Here is a 26,907-nt window from a genome sequence, read left to right on the forward strand (position 1 = left end):
GGACAAAATAGGTACTAGGCCTTAAGTCTGCTTTTAAAAGATGCCTCAGCTGCAGTAGATCTCAGGTCATCAGGCAGTTTTTGCAGAATAAAACCAAAGTAACTTAATACACCAGATCAGCATATTTAGATATTACTCTAGGTACAGTTAGTTAGACTGCTCATTAGACACAAGTGTCTAATGATCAGAGAGGTCTGATTGGTTATAGGCAGCGAGTCAGTTTCAGGAGCAAAACCATTTAGAACCTTGCATACAATCAATTCTGAATTCTGAAACCAATTCTATATCTGTAGTATGGGTCCGATGCATCTCTTCACAAATACTAGCAAAATATATTGCTAGAAGTCAGTCTACTGTGCATGAATCAATTTCGATAACCCATGTAAATTAGCATATACCCATGTGTCCCATCAACAGAAATGCTCATATATAGTTACATATCTCACCTTTGATGTACCATTCCAGCAATGTGGTTTCCTACAGAGAGAGACGACAGAAGAGAAAACCTGTTATCAAGCAAGTAATAAACTGATATTAACAATTGCCAATAAATCCTCTCTACCTCATCAAAAGTAGCAAAACAGACTAAAATACTGGAAAGGAACTCAGTGGAGGACGTATGATTCTCCCCTTCCCTCGCACAGAAAGTGACAGCTCGCGATGAGTTGTGCATGTATTTCAAGTGTGTGACACAGACTATGGCGACAATGCGACATCGACCCCTTCTCCACCTCTCTCCGTTTCATCTCTTTGTGTTTGTCTGCCTGGTTCTTTAGTTCCTCTCATCTCTTTTTCTGTGAAGTATAACTTATCTTTTTCATATTATTAAGTTTGTATATTCATCTTTGTATTTTGACTTTCCACTCGCACGCACACACACAGAGCTGTGCTAACTAAGAAGTCCTGTGTTTTCCTAAATACCGAACAAGTCTACAGACACTAGTTTTTAAGAGGAAAATATATGAAGTGGAGGAGACAGTACAAGAATAGAGCACTGAGAGTAGGAGAAAGACACAGCCATCTAGAGCATAGTTCAGAGAATCCCTTAAGTTGAAGCAGAGCGAAAAAATGAAATCTTAGATGGACAATGTAAGACCTTTAGTAGTTTGTGAGATTTGCCACGGACATACACACCACACACAAACCTTCAGCCTGGTGGAAATAATAAGTCATGCCTAAAGGAGCTGGGAGCAGATGGAGATGGTCCTGCAAATCCTGTATGTCCTAGTATCTGACCCACGGCAGGGAGTCTGCATCAGTATGGAAATTAGGCTTTTGAGTGTGTTTCGATTGTGGTTGTTCGGAAAAAGAAGGTAGCCGCTGGGTCAGTGGTTGATGGAGTAAAATTGAATTTTGACTGGTAGCACCAAGCAGGGGGTCCACTAGGGCCAGGGGTCACTTAAGGATATGCTGCAAACAACCTCAACATCTCTGTTGATAAATATCAGGTTCAATCAATGTTATGGACGTTTGCACCGTTTCATTTCTGCTGGAAAAACATTGGGTTTAGCCTATGTCATTGGAGTGCTCGTCAATGTTTAACAAACTCTGTAATGCCCTGAACTCACAAGACTAGCAAAATGCTACCCAGAGAACAGCTTTGCAGTGTATAATTTCTATAATTTAACATAGTGAAACATTGAAGTAAAACAGACTAACGGCAAACACGGACACACCGAACTAGTAGTTACGCTACAATTGATCAAGCTATGCATACAGAGATAAGGGGGGCTGCCCATTAGTCTGACAGCTTATTATTCCTGCAGTATGTCCCAATTTCAATAGTCCAAAAACTGTCAGGTTAGTGTGAGGTTAGGGTTAGTCTTGTTAGTTATAATGTGTGCTGCCGTCAGACCAATGGTACTACGGAAAAATGGGCTGTCGTACTCGGGCATGGCACCCAATATAAGAGAACAGCGCATTTGTAGGATCAGAGCATTCTCACAGTGAGTGGTAGAGCACAGAATTATTTTGACATTTACAAATGAGAGCTGGTTAGCCAGTGTGCCAAGATAGCAAACAAACAATATTGCCGTGATAAATGTTTCTACCATTTTAGAGGATTTGGGGAAATTGCATTCATTTACTTAAAGGAGGAGTTCACCCAAAAAATTACTTATTTTCTATCAATTACACACCCCATGAAGCCTCGATTTCATGGATTTATTTTTGTTTTTGTGGCATTGATAATTTTTTCACCTGTCATGTACTGTACGTATGGGGAAAATAACAAAATGTGTGATAACTATGAAAAAGCTGCTCCTGTGGAACATATATTTATTTACTCGTATTGACCCTATGAACAATTTAATATAAGTTTGGTTTTGCCCACTCTTTCGATAATCATTGCTCAATTTTGGGGCTCTGGCTCATGGACTAATAGCAGATACTTACTATATTTTTAGAATAGCAAAAAGTGATGTTGTAATTTTGCCATTGTGGGCAGTGGGCCTTAGAGCTGGCACCAGATCTGCTTGCTTAGCCAGCTATCTAGCTGAGTAGGAGCTCTCATGAGCTAGATTGGCATCAGAATCAGAACAAGCACTGTTGTCACCTGAAGTCAGTAATGTCAAATCCCTTGCAATTGAAGACCATCAGCTTACTATCAAGCTTATTCAATAGGAAAATAAAAGCCTTTGCTAAAATATGAGGGTAAATCTAAATACGGTACACTGTCCTAAATAGTTTATGAGCACCCAAAATAAATGTAATGCATATATCGGAATGAACTATCGGTTCTAGTTCGATTCTGCACTAAAATATATTTTAAAAATGGAAGCCATGCTTAAAACCATATTGCAGATGAAAACAAATAAGAAATGAATCTTCAAGTTCAAAAAGTTCAAATGCCTCTAAATGTAAACATTAAAAAACACTACCCTAGTACAGCACATACTGTTACACTTCACAACAGAGGTGTTTCACAAGTTGATGTCCTACCCGGGAATCGAACCTGGGTTTACTACTAGAGAGTACAACACCTGCTTGGCCTGGGGAGATGTGCTGCAATACTGTTTGCCTTCTAGTAGGTGTCCTAGTCCTACCCGACATCAGGGTCTACATTTCTCAATGGAAGAGTAGGGAGACCAGTGACCACCTCCAACCACTGCAGATGCACTAACTATATCAACATACTCTACCATACAGACTAGTTGAAGTAACATTTGATTCATTAAAATAAGACATTTGACAATCTAAAAAAGAAATCACATTATATTGTTTGCTTTCGACTCTTGTAAATATCAGATGTCTTTCATGCCTTATAAAATCCTTGCTAATAACGTTGAAGGCTAGAGTAACATCATGAGTCTTTATTAGCATCATATAAGCAGTTTTCTTATGTCGTTCCTCACATTACAGAGGCATGCATTTGGAGAGAAATTGTTCTACACCAAGGACTTTTTCAACGACATTCAAACGGCTTCCTTCATGGGAAAGCTGCAATACTGCAGTAATGTTGAATAGTTTTGCATGATTGTGCAATACAAGATGCCAACATGAAAAACTAATTTAAGGGAAAGATAAGCTGAGCATCCAACACATCAGAAAAACCCTAAAAAATTCAAACGCAATTGCTCTATCCCAGGTAAACAAGGTGAAATATACTGCAAAACCTACAGTTATAAAACGTAAGCCTAGCCAGAAAAGTCAAACTACCCAGATATACTGAATTGGCAATTCACCGTCAACATTTCAATATATCAGTGGCAGTCACACACTCTCAGTTTATCTTCACAGTGGACTTTGCCTCTCAGACCACAAACCCGTTTCACTTGCGCTTGCTACACACGGCTCGTTTCTAAGGGAAGACAACTTGGGTGGTGTGCCACCAAGCACAGTTGACTTTCTTAAACAAGTGAGAATCTATTACGATGGTGGTGTCTGGAATTCATCGTGGTTCTTCAGCAGTGCAGCACGTGGGAGAAGAGAGCTAGAACTATTCCCTGGGTGGCCTACTATGGGTGGCAAGAAATCTGTCACTGTACTGACTGACCCAACTTAATTCACTTTGTGGCGAGCAGAGAGCAGATAATCCTGCTCTTGAAATAACAAGAGATTGACCGCCGATCCAACCGATAAGCCCATACTGCATATACTGATGAAAAGAAATTGGGGCGGTGGTTCTTCCTTGGCAAAAAATGTCATGCAGGTCGGTCCAGCTGTGTCCCAGATTAGCTGCCCACAGACAGATGGACATTGGACAGACAGACTCACACAGCAGCAAAAACATAATCCCCGCCCCCAGCCATTCTGGCCTGGCGGAGATAATAAATATTAGTTCACATTACCTTTTGTAAGCTTGTTCTTGACCATCGGCTGGGAGCTACCTCTTGTAGATGTAACGGTAGTGACCAGTTCTGACATAGCATGCATGTGCATAATTCTCTATGCAAAATAATGATAATAATAAAATATAAATAAATCAAAATTATCTGCCAATTTTAAGACCGAAATTTGAATGTCATTTTAGAGCTCAGAGGACAAAGATGCATTGGCCATTTATCTGACCGAAGCTGTACGATGGCTGAATATCCACTTCCTATCACATAAACTGACTTTGCGTAATACTCCACACTGTGTGTAGTATAAGTAAAATAAAGTAATAACTAAATAATGGCAGAGTGGTCTGAATCAAAATTTAGGATACCGTAAACCAATGTATGAAGCTTTTGACCAAGTCTCTACAACCCTCCTGGAGGGAATGGAACACCATTCTAACAAAAGATATTCCTTTGCTGGGTGGTTTGATGACGATAGTGGAGAATGCTGTCTAACACGTCGGTCCAAAATCTCAATTGTGCCAACTGGGCTGAGATCTGGTGACTATGATTCACATCATTTTCATGCTCATCAAAACATTCAGTGACCCCTCGTGCCCTTTATGTGGATTGAGGCATTGTCATCCTAGAAGAGACCACACCCATTAGGATGGACTACAAACGTTTCATCATACAGGATAGGATAGCGGTAGGATAGAGATGATCACTCACAATAACTTTGTATTAATTTGCAGTGACCCAAGTGGACCCAAACCATGCCAGGAAAATGCCTCCCACAGCATAACGGAGCCTAAAACTGGGTGGAAACAATTTGGAAATAAAACAAATAGAACAGCAGCGCAGAACCAATGCAAACCGAGACTGTCACGGAATCATGGTTTGTTTAAAGCAGTGGGTGCAGATTTGTTAGGCCTGGTTTTCTCCACTGTTCAAATTCTGATTTCCCCAGACCTATCAGTAGGCGGAGACCTCTGATCGTCTGGCTATGCGAGACCAGCGTAGAAGCTGTGGCATTCTTTATGTTTCTCCCCTTAATTATTCAGGTTTTTCCTTACATTGGTCACCCGACTTTATACATACAGGGCTTGAAATGTCTTTTGGATTTAAAGGTTAGCAGCAACGACTGTCTTGTTCTAAACCACATTATGATGAGTCATTGCATAGTAGTATATGTTTCAACATATCAGTAAGAAGAATAGACATAACATCTACACTATATACTGGGGACTCTCTCACTCTCGCATCTGTCCAGTGCGAACACTGGGAAAGAAAGCTGAAGCGCGGGAGAAAGCAAGCAAGCGTGTGTGTGCGTGAGAGAGCAAGAGAGCGAGAGATGCACGAACGTCAATGTTTAATGTCAATGTTGAAGACATTACAATCATAAATATATATTTTGGTTTTTGATTTAACGACCTAGGGTTCAAGAGTTACAGGCCAAAACGTGAAGTGGCCCGTTATAAAATTTGGGGCGGCAGATCTTCCTTGGCCTACTGGGAGAGTGCGTGCAAAGTTTCACGACAATCGGTCCAATACCTTTGTTTCTCCAGGGGGCGAGACAAAAAGCCTCGCCAGCGTCCTGTTAGCTGGACCACTTGACAAATAAAATGAAATTAAAGCAATAACAATAATGAGTAGTTTGATTGATCTGATCTAGAGTTTGTGATTACCCCGGGCAATGGCAAGAACAAATAGGAAGTTCACAATAGTGGAATGTTCAGGACAATGCTGTTATTGTTTACAGACTGAAATTGTGAGGATCCTTACCAACATCATCCAATGAATGTTTCTGTCCTCCATAGCTGTACAGGGAGTTGTCTATCTGGTCACCCATCACCACCTGGAGACAGAGAGAGGAGCAGTGATTCTCAACCCGTTTGATATGCATTAGGCCACAGGCCCCCATTTGATACAATTTTGTTACAACTCAGCAAACTGTATATACAGTGCCTCAACAATGATTTTGACAACTGGGTCTCCACTGTTTGTTTACACCAACCTCCAACATTCTTTAACATAATTTGTCTCTGAGATTTCACCATTTCAGGTGACATACACAGTGGACTAAGTGTGTGCTGTCATCCTCTATTCATTAATTGCCATCTGGTTGCGTTTGTTGTCCCTGACAGAAGATTGCAGAAATAAAACTATGAATCACGAGCGCTTTGATGTTCGCATTGGTGTCTCTGCACCCGCGGTGATGTTCGGCTAAATCTTAGGAGGTAAAAGAACTGCAGAAACGAACTTCGGCAATGTGTTTGTTTGCTCCGCAATGACGTTATTTTGCCCTTTACCTCACAAACTTTGTTTAAGAATGCTACCCATCATGTTTTATGTAATGCTTTGACCCAGTCTTGTTTTCTTAAACCAAGATTTTTGGAATGACAAAAGTAGTCTCAGGAATGAGACCTGTGTGCGTGTGCCCCATGATATATATATATATATAGATAGATAGAGAGAGAGAGAAAAGAGAGCTTGGTCCCAATTCCCAAATACACTACACATCAGCAAAAGGTGTCTGGTTATCGATCAATCAACAGTGTACATGCCTTTTGTGACCCTTTCCAGTTGAAAATGTGTCATTTGTGTCAAGCAAAACGGTTAGACATATAATGAAGGGATGTCCCAATCAAATCACCCAAAACATGCCATCTTATGTCTATGGTTGATGTCAAGACAACACTGTATTATATCAGTTTTGATGCAAGCTTTGCCGATCCAATTCGTCTGCACTTTCAACATTTTAACCGCTGTTAAATGGTAAACACATTTCTACCTAGCCGTCGCAAGTTGTGGATTAGGGGTGGGGGTGATTCATGTTAAAATCGAGATTCTCAATTTCTATGATTCTGAATCAATTCACATTTTACAAAAAACAAATTTGTTGTTTTTTTGCTGCCACTAATGTGGAATTGCCTTCCCAACTTCCATAGCTGTTGCACAGCAAACGGTGTGGCTCACTCAGCTGTGTCAGTTTGAAAGCACGCGTTTGGATGCAATTAACCCATTCAATCCGGGAACGCATAGGCTACTGTGTCATTTTAGATTTTCAGCTATAACTATTATTTTATACTTTGGGTTATTCAAAAATAGCAGATCTACAAGCTTCGAACTTGTAGATCTGCTATTTTGTAGAAAAACATTTGTGCAGATCTTATATCTTAAATCTTAATATTATATATATTTTTAAAGCGAACATTTGTAACTCAAATCTTTGATTCTGGGGATTCTACAAATGTTTTCTAAATCCTAACAGTTTTGTATCATTATAATATCAGTGGTTCCCAAACTTTTCTCATGTCAAGGACCCCCAAAATGATAGGATGCAATATAGTTGCATACATGCTTGTAGCTAACTGTCAGGAGCGAGGTGTGGAACAATGCTCAGAACGTTAACAAGCTTAATATAGCGGTTACCGATCAAAATAGGCCTATATGCCTTGACCAGATCCATAGTTTTGCCTCTGCAGCCATGCCGATCCATGTATCCTGGCAATACTGACACAACCCACTCCCCATCTGCATCCAGGCAACCACTGGCCACAAACAATGAAACTGTTTGTTTACATCACAAGCTCGCGAATACTTTTGTCACGGTCGGCTAGCCATATTTGTTATCTCCACCAGGCCGGTAGGATGGGCAGGAGACAGACACACAGACACACATACGGTTGATAAAATCGCTCGTGTGTGTCTGTATCCGCGGGTAATCTCCAAAACCTTGAATATTTTTCCAATCTGTCAATGACAACTATGTTATTCTCAGACACCATACATCCAGGCTATATGATATGTGTCCTCGATGGTATGCAGTAGGCCTAGCCAATCTGGAGCAAGCCGTCTTGTCTGGCATCTACACTATAACAATTCATTGCTACGTCCTTCACTTAAAGCTGTGCTACTATTGCCTCATAGTTGATATTGCATACATGTAAAAAATATATACTTCCTGCAACTCTATTCACACCAACATTGTTGTGGTCAAGTACTGTTGGTCTCATTGGTCAAGTTTATTAAGATTGCTTCATCTTTCTTCCCCAATTTCACTCTCTCTCTCTCTCTCTCTCTCTCCCCCTCTCTCTCTCCCCTATCTATTTGTACACTCAAGCTGCGATCACATTAGTGGCCAAAAAGCAAAAGGCTACAAGTCATTTTCAATGGAAGTCAGCAACATTAAGCTACAAACTGACGCCCGACACTTGTCGGTGCGTGACGCCAAGTGACGTGATAACTTTTTTCAGCACTCCAATGACGCAGTGAAGCGTCAAATATATTTGTGTTGCACCATTTCCCCTTGCCTTTTCTCTCCCCACAATTCCTGCTTTCTGGAAGAAAATCTAATTCTTGCCGTTAACCAGTTCCCTGTGCCGTTAAAACCTACCCTTTTCATTTACAGTGTGGCTTGAGCATCACCGCAACGACAGTGTAGCCGATTACATCTTTTGCCGCCACAAGTCTGAACGCAGCATCTGAGTTAAATTAACTCCTGAGGATTTTATTGTGGATCTCTGTGTATTGTGCTTGTTATTATAATGTTCACGAATTCGGGTCCACTTGGTTACAATGGCACACTCTCAGAGCTAAAACAACACAGATGACTTCACTGTCTTGGTGGCAAGTTACACCAGAATTGGTGACCTACTTAAGTGTGTGACTCCAGTGCTCACAGTTTGGGGCACTGTATCAGATTAGTAGATTAGTAATCAAAACCATAATAAATTGAAACAGATTAAAACAGGTCACCTATATTGGTCTAACACTGATAGGCGCACTATAGATTTGTAAAACAGATGAGCCCATATATATATATATGTGTATTTTGTTAGGTAAACACAGGCTTTACCAACTTCAAGCTTTGTTACATCACCTAGGCAGCCTTTCAGTCACACACTTCCCTATACAACCAACAGTAGCTGAACAAACACACTTTTCCCCCCCAATTTTGTGTATGCATGTAAATGTGTCACATTATTGCACACCTATAAAACGTCGTTTTGTAACTGTCAACAACGTTACCTTATATTTTATAGTGCTGTGCAGTGTGCATGTACAAAATGTAACATTTTTACATGCAATAACAATGTGTTGTCTAATGAAGTCAAACTTTTGAATGAATTCTGCCAATCTGTAACACTTTGATCTCTGTTATTGGAACTGTTATTGGAACAATAGTGCTATCATACAGCTTTATGTTTGCAATATTGCAACAGCTCACATTGCATCTATCACAACATACTGTATATGCCTAGGCCTATAGATTATAATAAATAATTCCTGAAGTGACATCCCCAGTCATTTTACCCACACAATGTTTACTACATTCACGTGCATATGTCCGCCCATGTGCATGCTTTTTGGGTGGATGCCAGGCTCCAAATTATCATCCCTGCCCATGTCACTTTCTGACTTTTACATGGCCCTGAGTAGGTCATGCCTAGTGGTGGAGATATGTGCCCCACTGAGTGCCCCGTTCTTGTTTGTATGTGTATTTTGTATCTTCTCTTTGTTCTTTGTGAGGATGTCAACATGTGTCAGTTTCAGGTGTGTTCGATGATGTTAGACTACAGTAGCTTTTGTCTCACTGTGTTTGCTATAGGTAAGTTTACTGTGAGATAAGACTGGTTAGTGTTATTAGCCTTAAGCTCCTGCTATCGCTTTTCCAAAAAATACCCTTTGCTCTATATAATATTGCACTTGTACAGGGAATATAGCAGAGCAGTAGGGGTGAATTGTACGACTGTTTGGCCAATTATTTTGTGTTTGTTGTCAGATGGGGTTAACCGACTAAAGGCCAGTCCACAGCAATGCAACTCCTTGCAACCAATATCCCCAAATGGCACCAGTCTGCAACTGGTCAGTCCAGACCACTGCAACAGTCTTTAAAGTTTTTTGTTGCAAAAACGGTTTTGTTGCACGGAGTAAGTTGCATTGGTGTGGACTGGCCTTAAGGTACGCAGACTATCAGTCCGTAAAGCGCCGGCCTTTGAATAGCAAGGTTCTTAGTTTGATGATCCTGGGCACCGCCAACTCGTCGTATGAGTAGCACGGCTTGGGTAACTAAGATACATGGTAAGTAATGGGAGCTGGCAGTAGGTGTGGCTCTTCACCTCAGCAATCCATCTCCCAGGGTCTAGTACATTGTAAAGGGGATAGAGGCCCTCGTTGCTTGGCCGATACTGACAATAAGCCAGTTCGACCTACTTACTTAACCTACATAATTACATTTGTGCCTCCGTGAGGTTAACACACTCAGTCACAAGTATCAACAACAATCAACTTAACTTGCCTGGGAATGAACTTGCAGAGCAGTTATATTTTGTTTTAGGTGTCATGCATTCCTCATACAGGTCTCTGTGGCATTGCCGGAGGTGTAACAACAAGTTCTGTTTCCACAGATTATCACAACAACTGTGCAATATTTTGGCATTTAGGGACTAAATCATCCGCATATGTATTATATATTTTTTTCAAAGCTGATTTAATTTTTCTATCTTTTCGCTACTGGCTTTTCTACCGATTCTGCGAGTTTCAAACTGCTTCTCATATATTTGGCTTCTGATTGATTAACAACTACTAGGGGAAAGACTGATTGGCCAACTTATGTTTTTTATTTGATCGTCGGTGCACACATCAAGTGTAATTCTCTAGCATTGATGTGTAACTCACCGGCAAATAAATACTGCAAAGTACCTTAAAGTATTGGGAGTGCATATGTGAAGTGTCAGTGCTAGCGTCAAAACACATAATTCCATGCATGCATCAACTCACTGAATTAAAGTAGATTCTACAACTTTGACTAATACATAAGACATGAGTTGATGCTTTGTTTAGTCTATTTATGGTTGGACCCCAATGCTGGGAAGGGACAGCTGACTACAACAACTGTTTCAACCCGGGAGACTAAAACCAGAAACACTAGTGTGATGAAGCATTGGTACCACCAAGTCCACAAGTTCCCAGTCCCAGCTCTAATGCGAAGTACACAGCTGAGTGTGGAGGGGGGACCTCAACGCTATTATGAAATAGACAGTAGACACCAGTACAACCCAGGCATGATGTGCTTTTGCTTATCTGGGCGTTTCTGAAGGAACAAACTGTAACTAAATGTCTATTCAATGCAAGAGAATTCTGTCCAACTTTTAAGAGGTTTCATAAAATGTTCTTAAGTGGCATTATGGGCAAAGTTATGGCTGACACTGTGGAAACTGCAGCAGTGTCCAGGTAAACTCCCATTTCCCAGGCACATTTACATTTAGTGCAACTATGAAACAAACAACTTTGGAAAGACAGTGACACACACATTGTGACAACTCAACATACCTATAGGTTGCAACAACTTGAAGGAATATCAGTTAACCACTCTTCTGAAAACATATGTTGTAGTGTTTTTATTATGTCTTCTACAACTATTTGCAAGTATAAAAGGGTAAATCCCAAGTGTATTAAACAAGGGCTGGGCTTATTTGAACAGGTGGCTGTTGGCATACATTGGGCTACTTCCGATTTTGCCAACTTGTGAGCAAATTCACTAATCCCACTAAAAGCTGCCCAACGAAGTTATTGTGATCCTTAATAAACTCATTTGATCAGTACGCCCAAACCACACCATGCTAATGCATGCTAAACGTCTAGTAGTGGGACCTAAGGATGAGTGTGTGTGTGACAAGCTAACCTAGCACTGACACTGCTTTTCTTTCCAACAAAATCTCTTAAACATAACACGTTTCCAGTGACAAAAACAGTACTGTTCTATTGCTCGTGTTGTTAATAAACAGTGCAAGTGGTTTAAGAGCTCAACTTCTACATGACAGCCATTGGTTTCATTAGGGAACTATAGTATCACAGCAGCTAGGCTGCATTATGCTCAGAGCTCGTGTTAGTAGTAGTGCTGAGCTAATAGGCTAACTGAAACTTCACAACAGGTTGCACTTTGGGCTGCTCGTGTCGCTTTATTCATCATTAAAAAGTTACATTCGCTTCGACGTTGGGGCGAGACGTTTATTTGACACGTCAGACATGTGTTGTTCGTTGTTATTGTAGTTTTATTACTCTAATTTATAGACACACACACACACACTGGTTGTTGTAGGGAGCTGGTGTTGTGTAGCTTTTTTTGCTAGCACTGAGGAGCTTGCTGGTGTATTAGCCAAGTTAAACTCCCCGTCGTACGGAGGAGGGTGTCGCTCGCGCAGACTAAAATAGCAGATCTACAAGCTCGCGGGGCATCGCGTCAGCGACGCCCCGCGAGCTTGTAGATCTGCCATTTTTGACGCGCGACACCGTCGTACGGGCGAATTGTAAACACGGCTTATGGAGTGTGTTCAGCAAGGTGGGGGGGACTTCGGAGGGGGGTCAGGGGGGGGTACGGCTGTTCTGGACAAAATGCACTTCCAAAAGCCACATGGAAGGAAAGAGTGGGTCTGGCTTTTTTTTATTTTTTTTATGTCATCCGATTGAAAGCCTTATTATTATTATTATTACTACGGGGTTTCCCTGCTTCATGTTACCTGTCTGATCCGGTGCATGGCGTCTGCGAAGTCATCCTTATTACTGGTTCCACCGACACCACCAGGCTGAGCCAACACCGACACCGAGGCCTGTCCTGGTCCCTGATGCACCAGCTCCGCCATCATCGCCATCCAGCAGCAGCAGCAGGCAGGCAGGCAGCTCGAGCGGCGAAGTCCTCGATCGGCACACACACACACACTACACACTCGCACACACACACGCAGAGCCCAGAGATACACACACTTCAGGAGGAGGAAAAAAAAAAAAACTAGCAACACACGTGCCGACCCCTAGCTCCGCGAGCCAGAGGATCTCGCGAGTTGATCGTCACAGCGCATGCTCAAATGAGTGTGGTGGTTTTTGTGAACCACTGAGCTTTATAATGATGATGATTATAATAATATTACATTATTATTATTATTATTTATATATATATATATATATATATATATATATATATATGTGTGTGTGTGTGTGTGTGTGTGTGTGTGTGTGTGTGTGTGTGTGTGTGTGTGTGTGTTTATATATATAATATATATATATATATATATATATATATATATATATATATATATATATATATATATATATATATATATATATCAGAAGTCTATATATCATATATATTATATATATAAATATACACACACACACACATATATATATATATATATATATATATATATATATATATATTTAAAATTCCATAATTGGCCTGTGTGTGCTGTGCGTTTAGTTGTTTATAATGTTTGTTTAGTTGTTTATAAAAATTCTAGGTTTTAGACGCATCAATGTCATCTTTTTTCTTAACTCTCCTCCAACACCATTTTCATTCAGTGGCTTTCTAGATATAACTTCAAGAAATATATTTTTTATAAATTGGAAAATAAATTAGGCATAACTTAGCTCATAGTATAGAGAGCCCCTGTAATGTTTCTAAATGGACTTCTGCTATTTTGTAGTTCCAAGTTCCAAAATTGTAATCTATCTGGTCAGAATGAAACTAATCTCAGCCAGACATGAAGATATGAAGATGGAGGAATATTGGATTTCCCCTCTTGCCGCACATGTGGAAACATCTATTGTTGCACATCTGGAAATTGCCAGCAGCTAAGCAGAGGAGAGTAAAATTGCTACAAATTTCCAAACTGATTATGCAAAACAGTTCCTGCTCCATAAATTGTATCCAAACCTCGATGAGGGAAAGCCAGCCAGTAAAGTCTAAAATGATTGCAGGTCCAAGTGATATATGGAGCTAGAAACAGTTCAAATGGCCAACGTTATTTATTTCATTGAGTGCCTGGTAGTCAAAGATTGGATGCAATGCTCAGTGTGTTATATCCAGCTTACAGACAGTATACAGTGAATGCTGATTACATATGGATATTTGCCTTGGTAAGATCACACAGGACATGATCAAACTTTTATTAATTGCCAATTTGTGGTCTGACAACGGCAATCAAGGTTCACAGACAGATATGAGCAATACAATTAAATGGAGTGGGAAATATATATTTTACATTTTGTTCTTCTGATCTAAATGACTGATTCCTTATGCCTATGTACAATATACTCAAGCAGTTACTCAGATATAGCTGATTACCCCTGTCTGTCTTAGAGACAAGCAGATTGACGTCCCATCATGAATCCGTTGCCTCTGAGGGGCACACAGAGATATCAATTTCCCTGCCTCGTCAGCCTCTGGGCATTTTATCACCTCAGAAAAAGAAGGAGAGAAATTAAGTGGGCGGGGGGGGGGGGGGGGTGTGCGGGCTAGCGGGATGCTATTACTCTATCCAGACCAACACCTCTAAATGAAGCGCTCCAATTTAGCCTGAGTGAAGTATGATATCTGGCCCTGGTAACATATTGCTACCATGTGCTAGCCAATGTATTCAGACACCCAGAGGTGGCTGGGAGATGATGTCTGAATTATAGCATCAAAGGGTTATGCACTGGCTATAAACATAGTCAGACATGCCCCCCTCAAACCCCCCCCGACACCGACACTTACTCAGGACGCAGGTGTTCATGTCTGGAACTCTGTCATTCAAGTAGTGAGAATTGGATAAGAATAGAATTAAGCGGTCTCTGCGAGTGACTGTAATTCAGAGTATGTGTTTTTGCCCACAGGGTTCACTGTTGTGAAATGTAGATAAACTAGTGCCACTCAAACAAATTCTGTGTGTAAGTAAGTTCAACCAATGGTCACCTAGGCACCATGGCTAGTATGTTGCATTCAGCACTTTGACCTCACCATAGCTCGAGCTGCAAACCCTCTCTTCACCAGAAATAATAAAAACGAAAAAGAAAGGAACATACATTCCTATCCAGTTGTGTTGAATTTACACCAAGGGACCATACAGTAAGTATCAACCATGAACATGTCTGGATAAATGCACACAATATATAGGCATTCTAATTGTCATGTTTTATGCATGTGTTGTCATGCTGTGGTCTTACAACTAGCTCTGCTGAAACAAACATACCATATACATTGCATTTACAGGATAACACAGACTAACAGTCTTGTAGATCAGCTATTTTCACTATCTTTGAAGAGATTTTGCTAAATAATAAAGACATGCCCAAAATAGTGACACAAAGTGGTTAAACTTAATTTGTTGTAGTGAAGACGTTTCTTTTTGCTAGTCATGCAGTACACTCCTGAACCATCCCTTCATTGGGATTCTGTCAACATATGGAAATGACACACCAACACTGGCAAGCTCAATCTTTTTAACAACTGAGCTTTTACCTCCTCAACCCTCCTCTCCCTCAAAAGAGCAGGCTATATGAAACTGTAATTGCCTTATAATTGCTGTGGTTCCTCTATGGACGCACATTTCTAAAGGCAGGATACATTCAGGGATATTGTTTCATTCGGAGACCACTTGCTATCCCTGTCTCAAGCACAGCTTTTATTCAAATACAAACACATAGTCTGTGGAGAGTAAAGCATTTAGTGCCACTTCCAGAAAAGCCGCTAACATTTGAAGCGCCGACCCCAGCAATAAAAGACAATGCCCCAATTTTACTGGCTTCAAGCCCAACCTTTGAGTGTGGTCTAATTTAAATCAGTTGTGTGACAAGTGTGAGTCACTACCCATTACATGTATACTGCATATGCAATGCATTATCTTATCCTCTTTTCCCTTCTTCACACAGAAATGTGCAAATATGCACAAATGTATACCCCCCCCCACACACACACACACACATATATCCAGTAGCTTACATTTGTTTTCACACTGTGAGCGCCCTTGAAATTGAAAAACAATCCATAAGACTTATGTCCTTCCCAGGATTCAAACCCACATCTCCTGCACATGAGACATTGTATTAAAATACTCCACCATACAAAATAAGTTCCAGATTGCAGCTTTGAATAAGTAAACAAACAATCGACAAAGGGGCCAGCATGTTCAAAGCAAAGTATTAGGGAAAAGGACCCCTCATTTAAGTATACACTACAAAATCGTCCTTGTCCTTTCCATTTGTAACTCTGAAACGGTACAAATATGACCAAATGGACCTGTAAGTGTCCATTTGATTACATTTGTACAGACTCAAGAGTTAATTTAACATTGGGGATTTTACTGTGTAGCTGCAATGAGTACCAGTTTGATTCAAGATCAGATAAGAAGCTAGGAAGCACTGCCATATCGTGGCAGGTGAATGTCAACCATAAGGGACAAATTACAACAAAAAAAGAGAAAAATCTCCTGACAGGTCACATCCTGCCTAGTGCCTTGATTGACAGATGAAAAGAAAGAGATCTGCATCGTCCAATAAGAGGAGAAGTACATTTCTATCTCTCAATTTTTTTCCCTCTTTCTCTTCCTTTTTCTTTCAGCCTCCTCCTCTTCCACCCTAGCCTTTTTGCTTTGATTCCACCCCGTATTTGTATCTTAAATGACTCAATTACAGGGAATCATGTGGTGAAAATGACGGATGTTTTCCACTATTTCTCTCCACAGGGACACTATGACCCCTCCCTGGCACCAGTACCCCCCATGCCCACCCCTCCCATACCTCTCCTGGCCTCTCTCCACCTGTCCTTTTCTGATGTTTTTTTTCTTTAAAAAAAAAGATCCTCGCTTTATTGTGTGTATCTGCGACCGAGAGGAAATAATAACTAAATAGGCTTGTTTGTGAGCTCTTTGCACCGTGAGCTGACAAAGAGTGTTTTTGCAGGCAATTCTTCTGCTGTCACAAGTGAGCAAGCTGCCAGTGAGATGTTCTTCTTACAAATGACAGGAGGTACCATTCAAATCCAAGGTATGACAGGAATAAAAGCACACAAGCAGGGAGCAGGAGATGGACAACATTTGTATTTATTTATCCAAGAGCGACATATCTTTTGAATTCTCACAGCAGGTTACAACCACAGCTTATGAGTACAGCATTTTCGGGGTGAAATTGACTATACCTGCACTCTGTTGGTTTTTAATCTATTTGCAATGTCTCACATGCTGACAAGTAATTCTTGAGCAAAGTGCACACACAAATTATCTATAAAACAGCATTACTAGAATGTCACACAGTACATAACAACATGGCTTCTTTACAAAAGAGAACAGAGATTTTATTAAGTAGTTAAATCAGATGCACTTTATATGTTGCCATCTAGTGGTCATTAGAACCCAACATTACAGTGCTAAATGACCACTGAAATATTTTGCCTAGGAATGGAATAGAGTATTTTTCTAGATGGAACACATGCAGCAAACCCTTATATAAATACAAACTAAACCCCAAATACTTTGTATGCCTGGGTATAGTTCACACATACGTACATAGAATGCATTACCATTTATCCCATCACACAGTAATAACCAAATAACCAGTGAATTAAACATTCACTCAAACATTCAAGCAAGGATTCAGAGAGAGAGAGAGAGAGAGAGAGAGAGAGAGAGAGAGAGAGAGAGAGAGAGAGAGAGAGAGAGTGAGTGTGAGGAAAGGCTACAATGGTTGCCACCTTGAACCTGATAGGCCACTCATCCTTTCACTACCTAGCAGCGCAACAGATCGAAGAACATAATGAGTGTATGGCAGCAAACAAACCCCAGCAGTAGACCCCTGGGAGCACAGGCAGGGGAGAGGGCCAAAGTAGAGAGTAGTCCCTTGTAGGGAAGGGGATAAATCTATTGATTTGAGATAAACATGCTGCATTACTACTGCCCTGGGGAGTGGAGGAGGGAGTGGTAATGATGAAGGTGGCTTTTTGGTACAGCTGGTTATAGTGATAGTTCAGTGAAATCTTTTTTGAAACTTTGCTCATTTAGCAGGTCAACTTTGAACCTGCATGGCATCCCTATTTTGAATGTGAAATGTGAAATAAGCTTGTGAGATTACTTCTAAAATTGAACCCCAGGTCTCATCTTACCTCCGCCCACTTCAGTAGCCCGGGATGGCTAAGAGTGGAGGAGAGAGCATCTCAGCTCTCACTGTGTCTGGTCTTCAGGATTCTAATTGCTTCTGTTCCCAAATACTTGTTAAATTACCTGCCCAGAGTGAGGGACGCTCACAGGTACTCAACCAGGTGGAGTTCATATGATCTTGTTCCCCCCCAGTTTCGGGACGCTTAAGTGGTTTTATTACGCAGCCACTACTCAGTGGAATGCCCTCCCTTCAGCCCTGAAATCCCTAAATTCCCTAGCGAGATTTAAGAATGACCTCAAATCATGGCTCCATCAAGCACTAACTGGTCATAGTAAGAACCGGATAGCCCACTCTGCATTGGATTCTTCTCTTAGGGTACCTCTTGTCCTATATGTATTGCTCCCAACTTTATACATAAGTATATAGTTTTCTTTATTTCATGGTTGTTTGTACAGTTTGTTGCGTGTTGTTCTATGTTTCAAGGTGGACCACAATGGAAACAAGCTTTGGCTTTATTGTGTATAATCCACGTTGGCGTCTTCCTAAATAGTGACATTGCTGTGATTTTTTTAAACTGCCAATAAAATATTCTAATATGCTAAATGTTTTCCCCAAATTTCTTTCAAAATATTCAAAAATAGCACAGTCTGTAGAGTGGCAATTTCCAGCTACATTTCTTTTTAAAGTATAAACATGCTATTTTGATTCTCACACCTAAAGTGAAAGACGAGTTTGGTGCCAGGCTCAACAGGTCAATAGAGACCTCACAGCTTCAGTTGGATGGGAGACACAGCAGACCAGACCCACCACATTCAATGGGTTCACAAAAAGAAAATAATAATTGGAGACAAGCAGTCTCATACATTCATATTATAAACAACAGCGGAAGAAACTAAAAGCTAAAAGGACAAACTGAATGGTGCAACAGCAAACACAATTGGCGTCAGACTCAGTGGCCAGAACTGGACAAAAATATTGCTTTTAGCAGTGTTTGACAACTTAAATCCTATACTTAGTTGACCCTAGTTCGCTCTTCTCTAAATATCTTCGCTAAAAATAGGTGATCTGGCAGGTTCTCCCCTCTCTGCAGAGGAACTCTCCAGCTCTGTCAGAGTGGCCTTTGGGATCTTGGTCACCTTACTGACCACAGCCCTTCCTGTCCCGTTACTGAGTTTGGCCCAGTGTTAATTTTGACAGCAAATCTTGATTTAGTTTAGTCATAGTCTTATGAATAAAATGTAATTTAGTTTTAGTCATATTTTAGTCATCTGCAAAGTTTTAGTTTTAGTCTAGTTTTAGTCGACTAAATATCATAAGATTTTAGTCAACCAAATCTACAGTTGATTTTGTCGACAAAAATGTATTTTAGCAGGCCTTGATGGCTTCGTAATGGCTGATTTTACACTTACAACCAAACATAAAATGACTTGTCTTTTAGTTCTACTGGATCTCTTCTCCACTCGTCCCTCCCTATCATTGAAGTCTAGTTTTTATTTGTTGACGAAATTGTCAATATATTTAGTCTTAGTTTTAGTCATCATAGCTTAGTTTTTATTTCATTTTTATTTCGTTTTTGTCAGTGAAAAAAGGTAGTCGATGAACATCTTTCGTCATTAGTCGACGAAATTAACACTGATTTTGGGCAGACTGACAGCTTTAGGAAGAGTAGTGTGGTCCAAACTTCTTCCATGCATATTTAGGTAAAGAAAGGGTCAGACTTATAAAGATCTGTTTGCTCAGATGAATTATTATTCATTTGTTACACCGCAGAAAGCCAGTAATCCATCCTTCATCAGCGTGAACAAATTAACAATTCTTTATTGCCTTCCCCAGAACTTCCCTAGAAGTTGCTGGATGTCATGGCTTGGTTTTTAATCTGACATGCACTGTGAGTGTGAACTGTGAACTGCAGGATTTTATGTAGATGGACCTGGTGCCTTTTCTAAATCATGCCTAATCAATTAAATTCGTCACAATCATGTCTTTACCACAATCATGTATAGGCTAATCAATTGAATTTGGTGGACTCCAATCACATCATAGAGACATCTCAAGGAGGCTCATGTGTCACACCCTGGCAAAGGGTCTGAATACTACAAATTCAATCTATAACAACAAAACATGGGAAAAAGTGAAGGGGTCTGAACACTTTCCAAGTATAAAAGTGAACAGTCCTGAGGCAAACTGTCATTTGATGTTACATTAACAGTTATACGAAAATATTCAAGGGATGATAGTAGGAAATGCTTGCAATATTAGAGAAGCCTAAAGCTCTTGATATAACTGATAATAATTACTCATGATGCAGGGCAGACAGTATCGATCATCCTGTCAAGAATTGAGGTTTACAACATAAGAAAGTATTTAAGTACTAAAAGTACTAGTTTACACTTTGAGAAGGTTTGTGTGGGTAACTTAATCCGATATTGTAAAATGCTATTGATTGTTTTTAGCCCCATAGAGACATCAGAATCCAGTGTAATCAATGTTAGTGCTTGTAGGGCTACACGTGTAACAGGAGACATGGAAGCCTTAACACTCATTAACCCTTTTAGATGGGCAACATTGAGCAGCAGGCAAAATATTTCTATTTTTCCATCAATATTTCATCACAGGCTCAGGCCAAACAAAGCCAAGAGCTTTGACCGTAATGGCCCCATCTGTCTATGGATCCTAAGGATATAACCGTATGGGTGTCCTTTGACACCAGAAAATAGGCTTTACCAACATGGAACGAACACACACGCACACACGCACACACACACACACACACACACACACACACACACACACACACACACACACACACACACACACACACACACACACACACACACACACACACACACACACACTCACTCAAAAAACATAACAGGATCCATGGATATTAGCAAGCCTTGGAGGCAAATGTATCCCCACTTTATGGCTGCACCTTCACATATGGTCTCTTTATGTCGCTGTATATTATATTTCACTACACTATGAATGAAGTAGCCATATTTCAACACTGCTGAAGTGCACATCTGCAATGTACAAACTGATGTACATTTATGTACATCATAGTATATAGAGTGAATTAACAAATGAATGCAAGCAATGGATTTGTATTACCCTTTTGCATCAGCTCAGAGCTCAACCAGACTATCATAGCATATATATATCATAGCCCTGTCTTTGCCCAATCCACACACTCACATGTCACTACAATAATGTCTTTGATGCTACAAGCTATCTTATTCTTGAGACTTGTTAGTGTCTCAGTTATCCACTCAAACCCTATATACTTAATTGACAGGGGTCCCTCAGGGGTCTATAATTGGTCCCTTCCTTTTCCCCCCTATACACCAAAATAATGAATCTAACTATCTATGTATCCCTGTGGTTTACTTTATGCAGTGGTGCCAGTAAAATTTATAGGGGTAACTCTAAAGCAATCTATGGTGTCTCTCAGCAGATAAACAATGACATCATCGTCTTTTCCAAGCCCATTAGCTTGATCTGTATGAATCTCAGGGGATGATGCTGTTAACCCTTTGCTCGCTGGATAAAGCAACATTAAGTGCAATCCCAAACAAAGCATAGGGATCTTTAGATTTAGCTGAATTGACAGTATAGGCCTAGATGCTGCTATTGTGTTGTTCTTATATGTATGGATGAAACTGTGATTGTTTTACTGGAGGAAAGAGGAGTGCAAAACACATCTGTGATACCTGTGAAAAGGCACTGCAGATTACAGTATATGACAGCCTGATCTGAGGCAATCTGAGGCATGTACAGAAGCATCTTCTCGGTCTCCAAACTCGGCAACCTGAGGGAGAACCGTCTGACCGACCGACTTCAAACTCGTTGTGTGTCCTCGACTGACTGCGTGAGTGCCATGCCCGGCATCGAGACGTTCGGATAGGCGGTTGTCCAGAATTGTCCAGAACCGCTGATCTATTTGGCCTTGCCTGACACGGAACTCCATACATGGGCATAAAAGGGACACAGACAGACAAGTACGACTTGCATCATTCCAGAGTAGGGCAGCACTGGTGTAGTATATACAATATGATATATATATATGATATATAGCAATGCAATGCAGATGGCATATAAATCATTCAAGGATCATCATGCAGTGTATACCTGGGAACCCAGGAGGCAGGTGATGGCAGGGCTCAGACACTGGGGGACGGCCGTCACAATAGAGCTCTCTGGGCTTGGGTTACACACGAACCATAATGAAGGTGGGTTCTACTTGGGCTTCTAATTGGTGGTAATTGACCCCCCTCAGTGGTTATTGTTCCTGTCTTATTGTGTAGCCTGTCGTTTAAGGGGAGAGGTCAGTGAACACGGGCGCCCTCTCCACACAGACAGGTAGACATGGAGCAGGGATTGAATGACCTGAGATTTGTGATGGGCTTGAGACAGGAGGAATTTTGAGTGGTGGAAAGTAACCAAGTACATTTACTCAAGTACTGTACTTAAGTAGTTTAGGGTACTTTTACTTTTACTTGAGTTAATTTTTCAATACTTTACTACATCTCAGAGGCAAATATTGTACTCTTTACTCCACTGCATTGATCCAAAAAAGCTTCTGAATATCTGGTAGTATATTTGCTGCTATTTTAACTTCCTCATTCCTTTATCATTTTTAACCATGGACCTTACTGTATGTATATATTTGACTCATATTAGGAATATTTGACACATCTGACCATGTTTCTTTCTTCTTTTCCCTGTTCTTGAAAACAGCAAATGATGCGAGCTCGTACCAATAAATAATTTCACCTTCTTTTTTACACCTTTAAACCTGTGACGAGACAATGAAGTTGAAGTTAAAATACGGAGCGTGATCCCCTCGCAACCTGAGCGTTTTTTTTCCCTCCACAGTTCCTGTGAAGGAACTTCACAAGCCTCAGTCAAAAAACATCCCTCTTTCTGCATGGCTGCTCCTGCTTATTGCCAGCGGGCCTTTAGCTCTCCATCTCAAGAGGCTAGAGCAACCGTGGGACAATAGCGTCCTTTGTACACGCCCTATGAGAGAGTGACAAGGACTTGAAGGTCGGTTCGAATGGGGGGCTTCCAGAGGAGCCAGACACAGTCGCACAGGAGTGTCCATTAGGGCTCCATTCTGTGACGCCGCTGACTTTCATGTTGCGCTATTGTAGCACTGCTCTCCCCTGAGAGGAAGACATAGAGCAGGTAATGAGGGGTAATTGGCGTGGGGTCAAGGATGATTAATTCCCTTGGTCAGGTGTCGGCCCGTTTTCATACCTGGCTGGTTGGGTTAGACGGGTAGGAGGGAGGAGCTTGAGGATGAGCGGTGAAACACGAGATGAGGTGATGGATATAGGTGCAGGTATATGTGCACATATTGTATGTACACATACATATAATACACTTTCTCCTGATTGACCACTTTCTTGTTGATTAACCACTTAAGCCCTATATACTGTACTTCTAATAATCTACAAGTTCACTGTGAAATCTGCCATTTTCATTTTGATATAATAAAACAGGGATACCATGTTGGAAGTGCCCCGCTTTCAAACCCTGTACAACACAATGTATCACGTCAGTCAGAATTTCTAAGCGTAATATCCTGCCAGAACATGACAAGATTGAAAAGGTCATCATCACCATCCACCTCCTCAAACCATCTAAGTAAGATTGAGACTGATAGCCATTCCTCTTTCCTCCGGCCTCTCTTTCTCTCTCTCTCTCTTCAGCTTCACTGACTAATCTGAATCCCTACCCATCCATCCATCCTACACATGGCAGGCAATTTTGGCCGCTGATTATCCTGCGACCTGCATGTATGTGTGCGCCTATAAATGCAGAGGCTGCCTGGTAATTGACCAAGCAAAGACTGAGATGCTTGTGGTGTAATTGAGCGGGGGGCCGAGGGGGTTCTTGCGGGACTGAAAGGCCCCGTGGACGCCTCTTTGGCCATTAGGCCTGGCAGGGGGTCTTCTCTTCACTACGACTCTACCGCGAAGCCCTCCGCATCCAGCCCTCCGATTGCAAGATTGACACCTTTCAGTGCTGTTAGACCAGTGGTTCCCAAACTGGGGGTCGGGACCCCCAGGGGGTCCCCAAATTATTTTGGGGGCTCCACATATGATTAGCTTAATGTGCAACATTGTTTTCTCACTCAACAGTAAACAAACCAACACACAGTATAGTATATGCAGGGTATCTGCAGATTCCGCAAATTTCTAAAGTTACAATAAAAAAAATCTGAAAATAGCCTCACAATAGGCTATTTTCACAATGTTTATCTGGGGAACCGAGTCTAACTAAATGTAATGCCTACAAAGTGCTTGTCAGAGTGGGGGGAGTCCTCAGTTCAAATATGATTATTTTGGGGGGTCCCCAGTTCAAATATGATTATTGGTCGCGGCCTGAAAAGTTTGGGAACCCTACAAGCTGTAGATAAGGGATGGATACACAAAGGACCTTGTCTTATATAGTATGATGGATCTTGGAATATACTTTACTATATGTCAAATTAGTCTTAATCACTTAAACTATATACTTTGTTGACCGGCGTCCCCCAGGGGTCTATACTAGGACCCTCCACAACAAATCTCTTCGGCTAAAATAGCTGATGTACAAACTCACAACGCGGCGCATTTCGCAGCGTTGTGAGTTTGTAGATCAGCTATTCTCACCAAATGTTCTCCCCAGAATAGGGACATTATAGGGTTTGTGGTTAAAAGGGTTTAAAAGATGTAAAGATCTTGTCATTTGAGCAATAGCCATATTAAGGTCCAACTAGTGCAATTTTCGCCACTGTACCAAAAGATTTTTATTCATGTCCCCCTAAAAGTCCTCATTTAAACCAGTGCTCAATCACAGTCTGCAACTCAAAATGCTTCTCCCTTCATTCTCACTTCTCTTCAATCCTCTAAGCATAGGGGCCCCATGCTGAGTAGGGGAATATACATACGTGACCAATTGGCTTTCCTTCCACCTGACTTGTGCTATTTGAGCTCAGAAATAGCCTCATCGCTTCTGCTCCAGTGGTTATCAGATAGTCACCACGCTGACTTCCGTCTGTGCCAAACTCCTGCAATGCTGCCACTAAATTTACATATTGTTAATAAGATACACTGTGCTATGCCTCACAGTACAACACTCATGGTGCACTATGAGTTAAACAGGCAGACAGTCATTAACAGACATGTGTGGTGCCAGGGCATCAACTACAGTATTACTACCACAATCTGAAATAATAAAATCCAATATCACACATGTACATGTACATGTGCAGTATGTTTCCCACTGCAATTTATTGTGTAAATGTAGCTAAGGAAGAGCTGAGAATGCAACATTTCATTTAATCCGACATGAGACTTGAGTCAAGTATTTCCTTGCTTTTATTAGTGTAACAGAGAACAGTATTACAGTAACAACAATGCCAAAGTACTGACCTAACGTACACAGAGAGGCGGAACCCCTCAAATCACAATATATGCATTCACATGTATTTTATCATCAGCAAAGAAAATCGAACCTATTTTGAACGTTTATTAATGTGTCTTGTGTCGACCAATCTCTCCTCAAGATCAATACAGGCCCTCTTATTTTATCTATCTTTCTGCTGTTAAAAGGTTGTAAAAAGAAAAAAACTACAACGCTAACAGGCATTAAATAGAGTATGAATGCCCATGTGTATCTATTTAAAACCATTTTAAGACAATAAGGCAAAGGGGGTGGTAAACAAAATGGCACAATGTTCTGTTTTCTAAGTTATATATTTTTTAGCCTTCACCTAGGTGTAGACTGTAGAGAGGCAGGAAACACAGAGAGAGAGAGTGTAGGGTAGTGACATGCAACAAATGGTTCCAACCGGCCGGGAATTGAACCGGGAACTCACTGTCAGGCATTAGAGCCCATGTGATATGTGCCCTAACCACTCGGCTATTGGTTCGCCCATGGCACAATGTTCTAAAGCTACTACTACTTTAAGAAAGGAAAGGATTATGAGTCCCTGAATCAACAGCAATTTACTGGTTGCTGGTTGATGCACCCTGCAAACGGTGATGTTCCCTCAGCCTACGGAAGAGAAAAGCATGGAGGAGAGCAATAAGAAAGTGCAGGTTTTAGGGATACAGTCTTGTTAAAGGCTAAAGCCTGAGTGAGTTATACTTATAGTTGCACGAGGGTGTCGCGCACTGAAGATAGTTGCAAGTCTGATATTGTCAGTGCGCGACACTGTTATGACACTATTATGAAGTTGAAGCAAAGGACGAACTTCTGGATAAGGCACCAACCTGACAGCATTGATCTTGATGAAGCCAGATGCATCGCATGGGTCATAGTCTCCTTGCACGTCCATGCTAGAGGTAGAAGACAGAGAAAGACAAGAAGTTACAGGAGAGAGGCATGTGGCAAATAAACTGACCAAGACGTTTGGTATCAACACAGGTAAATGCAAGAGCCATGGTGCCTCATTAAGTACTGGGATAATTGGATCATTGATAAGCAACTCCTTAGAAAATTGTGTTATATCGACTTCTCTGCCTGCACTGTTCTTATCATTGTTTGCACCTGAAAGAGAGTGAATCAATTCTTGGGAAAACATGTCCATACACACAAAACATATAAATATGAATATCCCACTTCCAAACACAACCATCATATCAAGCCCAGGCTAAGCGGAGGAAAACGGATGACTTTGTAACCCGATGTTTCTGTCTTTTGTCTGTCAATGCAGCAGTAAATCTATAACTGATGTGGCAGT

At 40.9% G+C, this 26,907-nt stretch overlaps 2 protein-coding genes across 4 annotated transcripts in view; both read right to left on the reverse strand.

Moving 5' to 3' along the window:
- Window positions 1–13,075, reverse strand: part of fubp3 (far upstream element (FUSE) binding protein 3) — a 31,745-nt gene extending 18,670 nt beyond the window's left edge. The window contains exons 1-3 of one of the 3 annotated variants that reach the window (XM_080419042.1): window positions 12,785–13,075; window positions 6,045–6,117; window positions 447–477 (exon numbers count right to left, since the gene is read on the reverse strand). In XM_080419042.1, coding sequence (XP_080275168.1) covers window positions 447–477; window positions 6,045–6,117; window positions 12,785–12,916 — 236 coding nt within the window. In that variant the 5' untranslated portion in view covers window positions 12,917–13,075. The remainder of the gene's footprint in view (window positions 1–446; window positions 478–6,044; window positions 6,118–12,784) is intronic. The other 2 variants (XM_080419043.1, XM_080419044.1) reach the window with 2 other exon arrangements.
- Window positions 13,076–25,522: 12,447 nt separating this feature from the next.
- Window positions 25,523–26,907, reverse strand: part of ass1 (argininosuccinate synthase 1) — a 34,715-nt gene continuing 33,330 nt past the window's right edge. Inside the window, exons 14-15 of the mRNA XM_080419482.1 lie at window positions 26,438–26,503; window positions 25,523–26,219 (exon numbers count right to left, since the gene is read on the reverse strand). Of these exons, the coding sequence (XP_080275608.1) occupies window positions 26,171–26,219; window positions 26,438–26,503 (115 nt within the window). The 3' untranslated portion in view covers window positions 25,523–26,170. The remainder of the gene's footprint in view (window positions 26,220–26,437; window positions 26,504–26,907) is intronic.

Source organism: Gymnoscopelus braueri (genome assembly GCF_963280865.1).
Source record: "Gymnoscopelus braueri genome assembly, chromosome: 22".
In the NCBI taxonomy this organism is placed as follows: Eukaryota; Metazoa; Chordata; class Actinopteri; order Myctophiformes; family Myctophidae; genus Gymnoscopelus; species Gymnoscopelus braueri.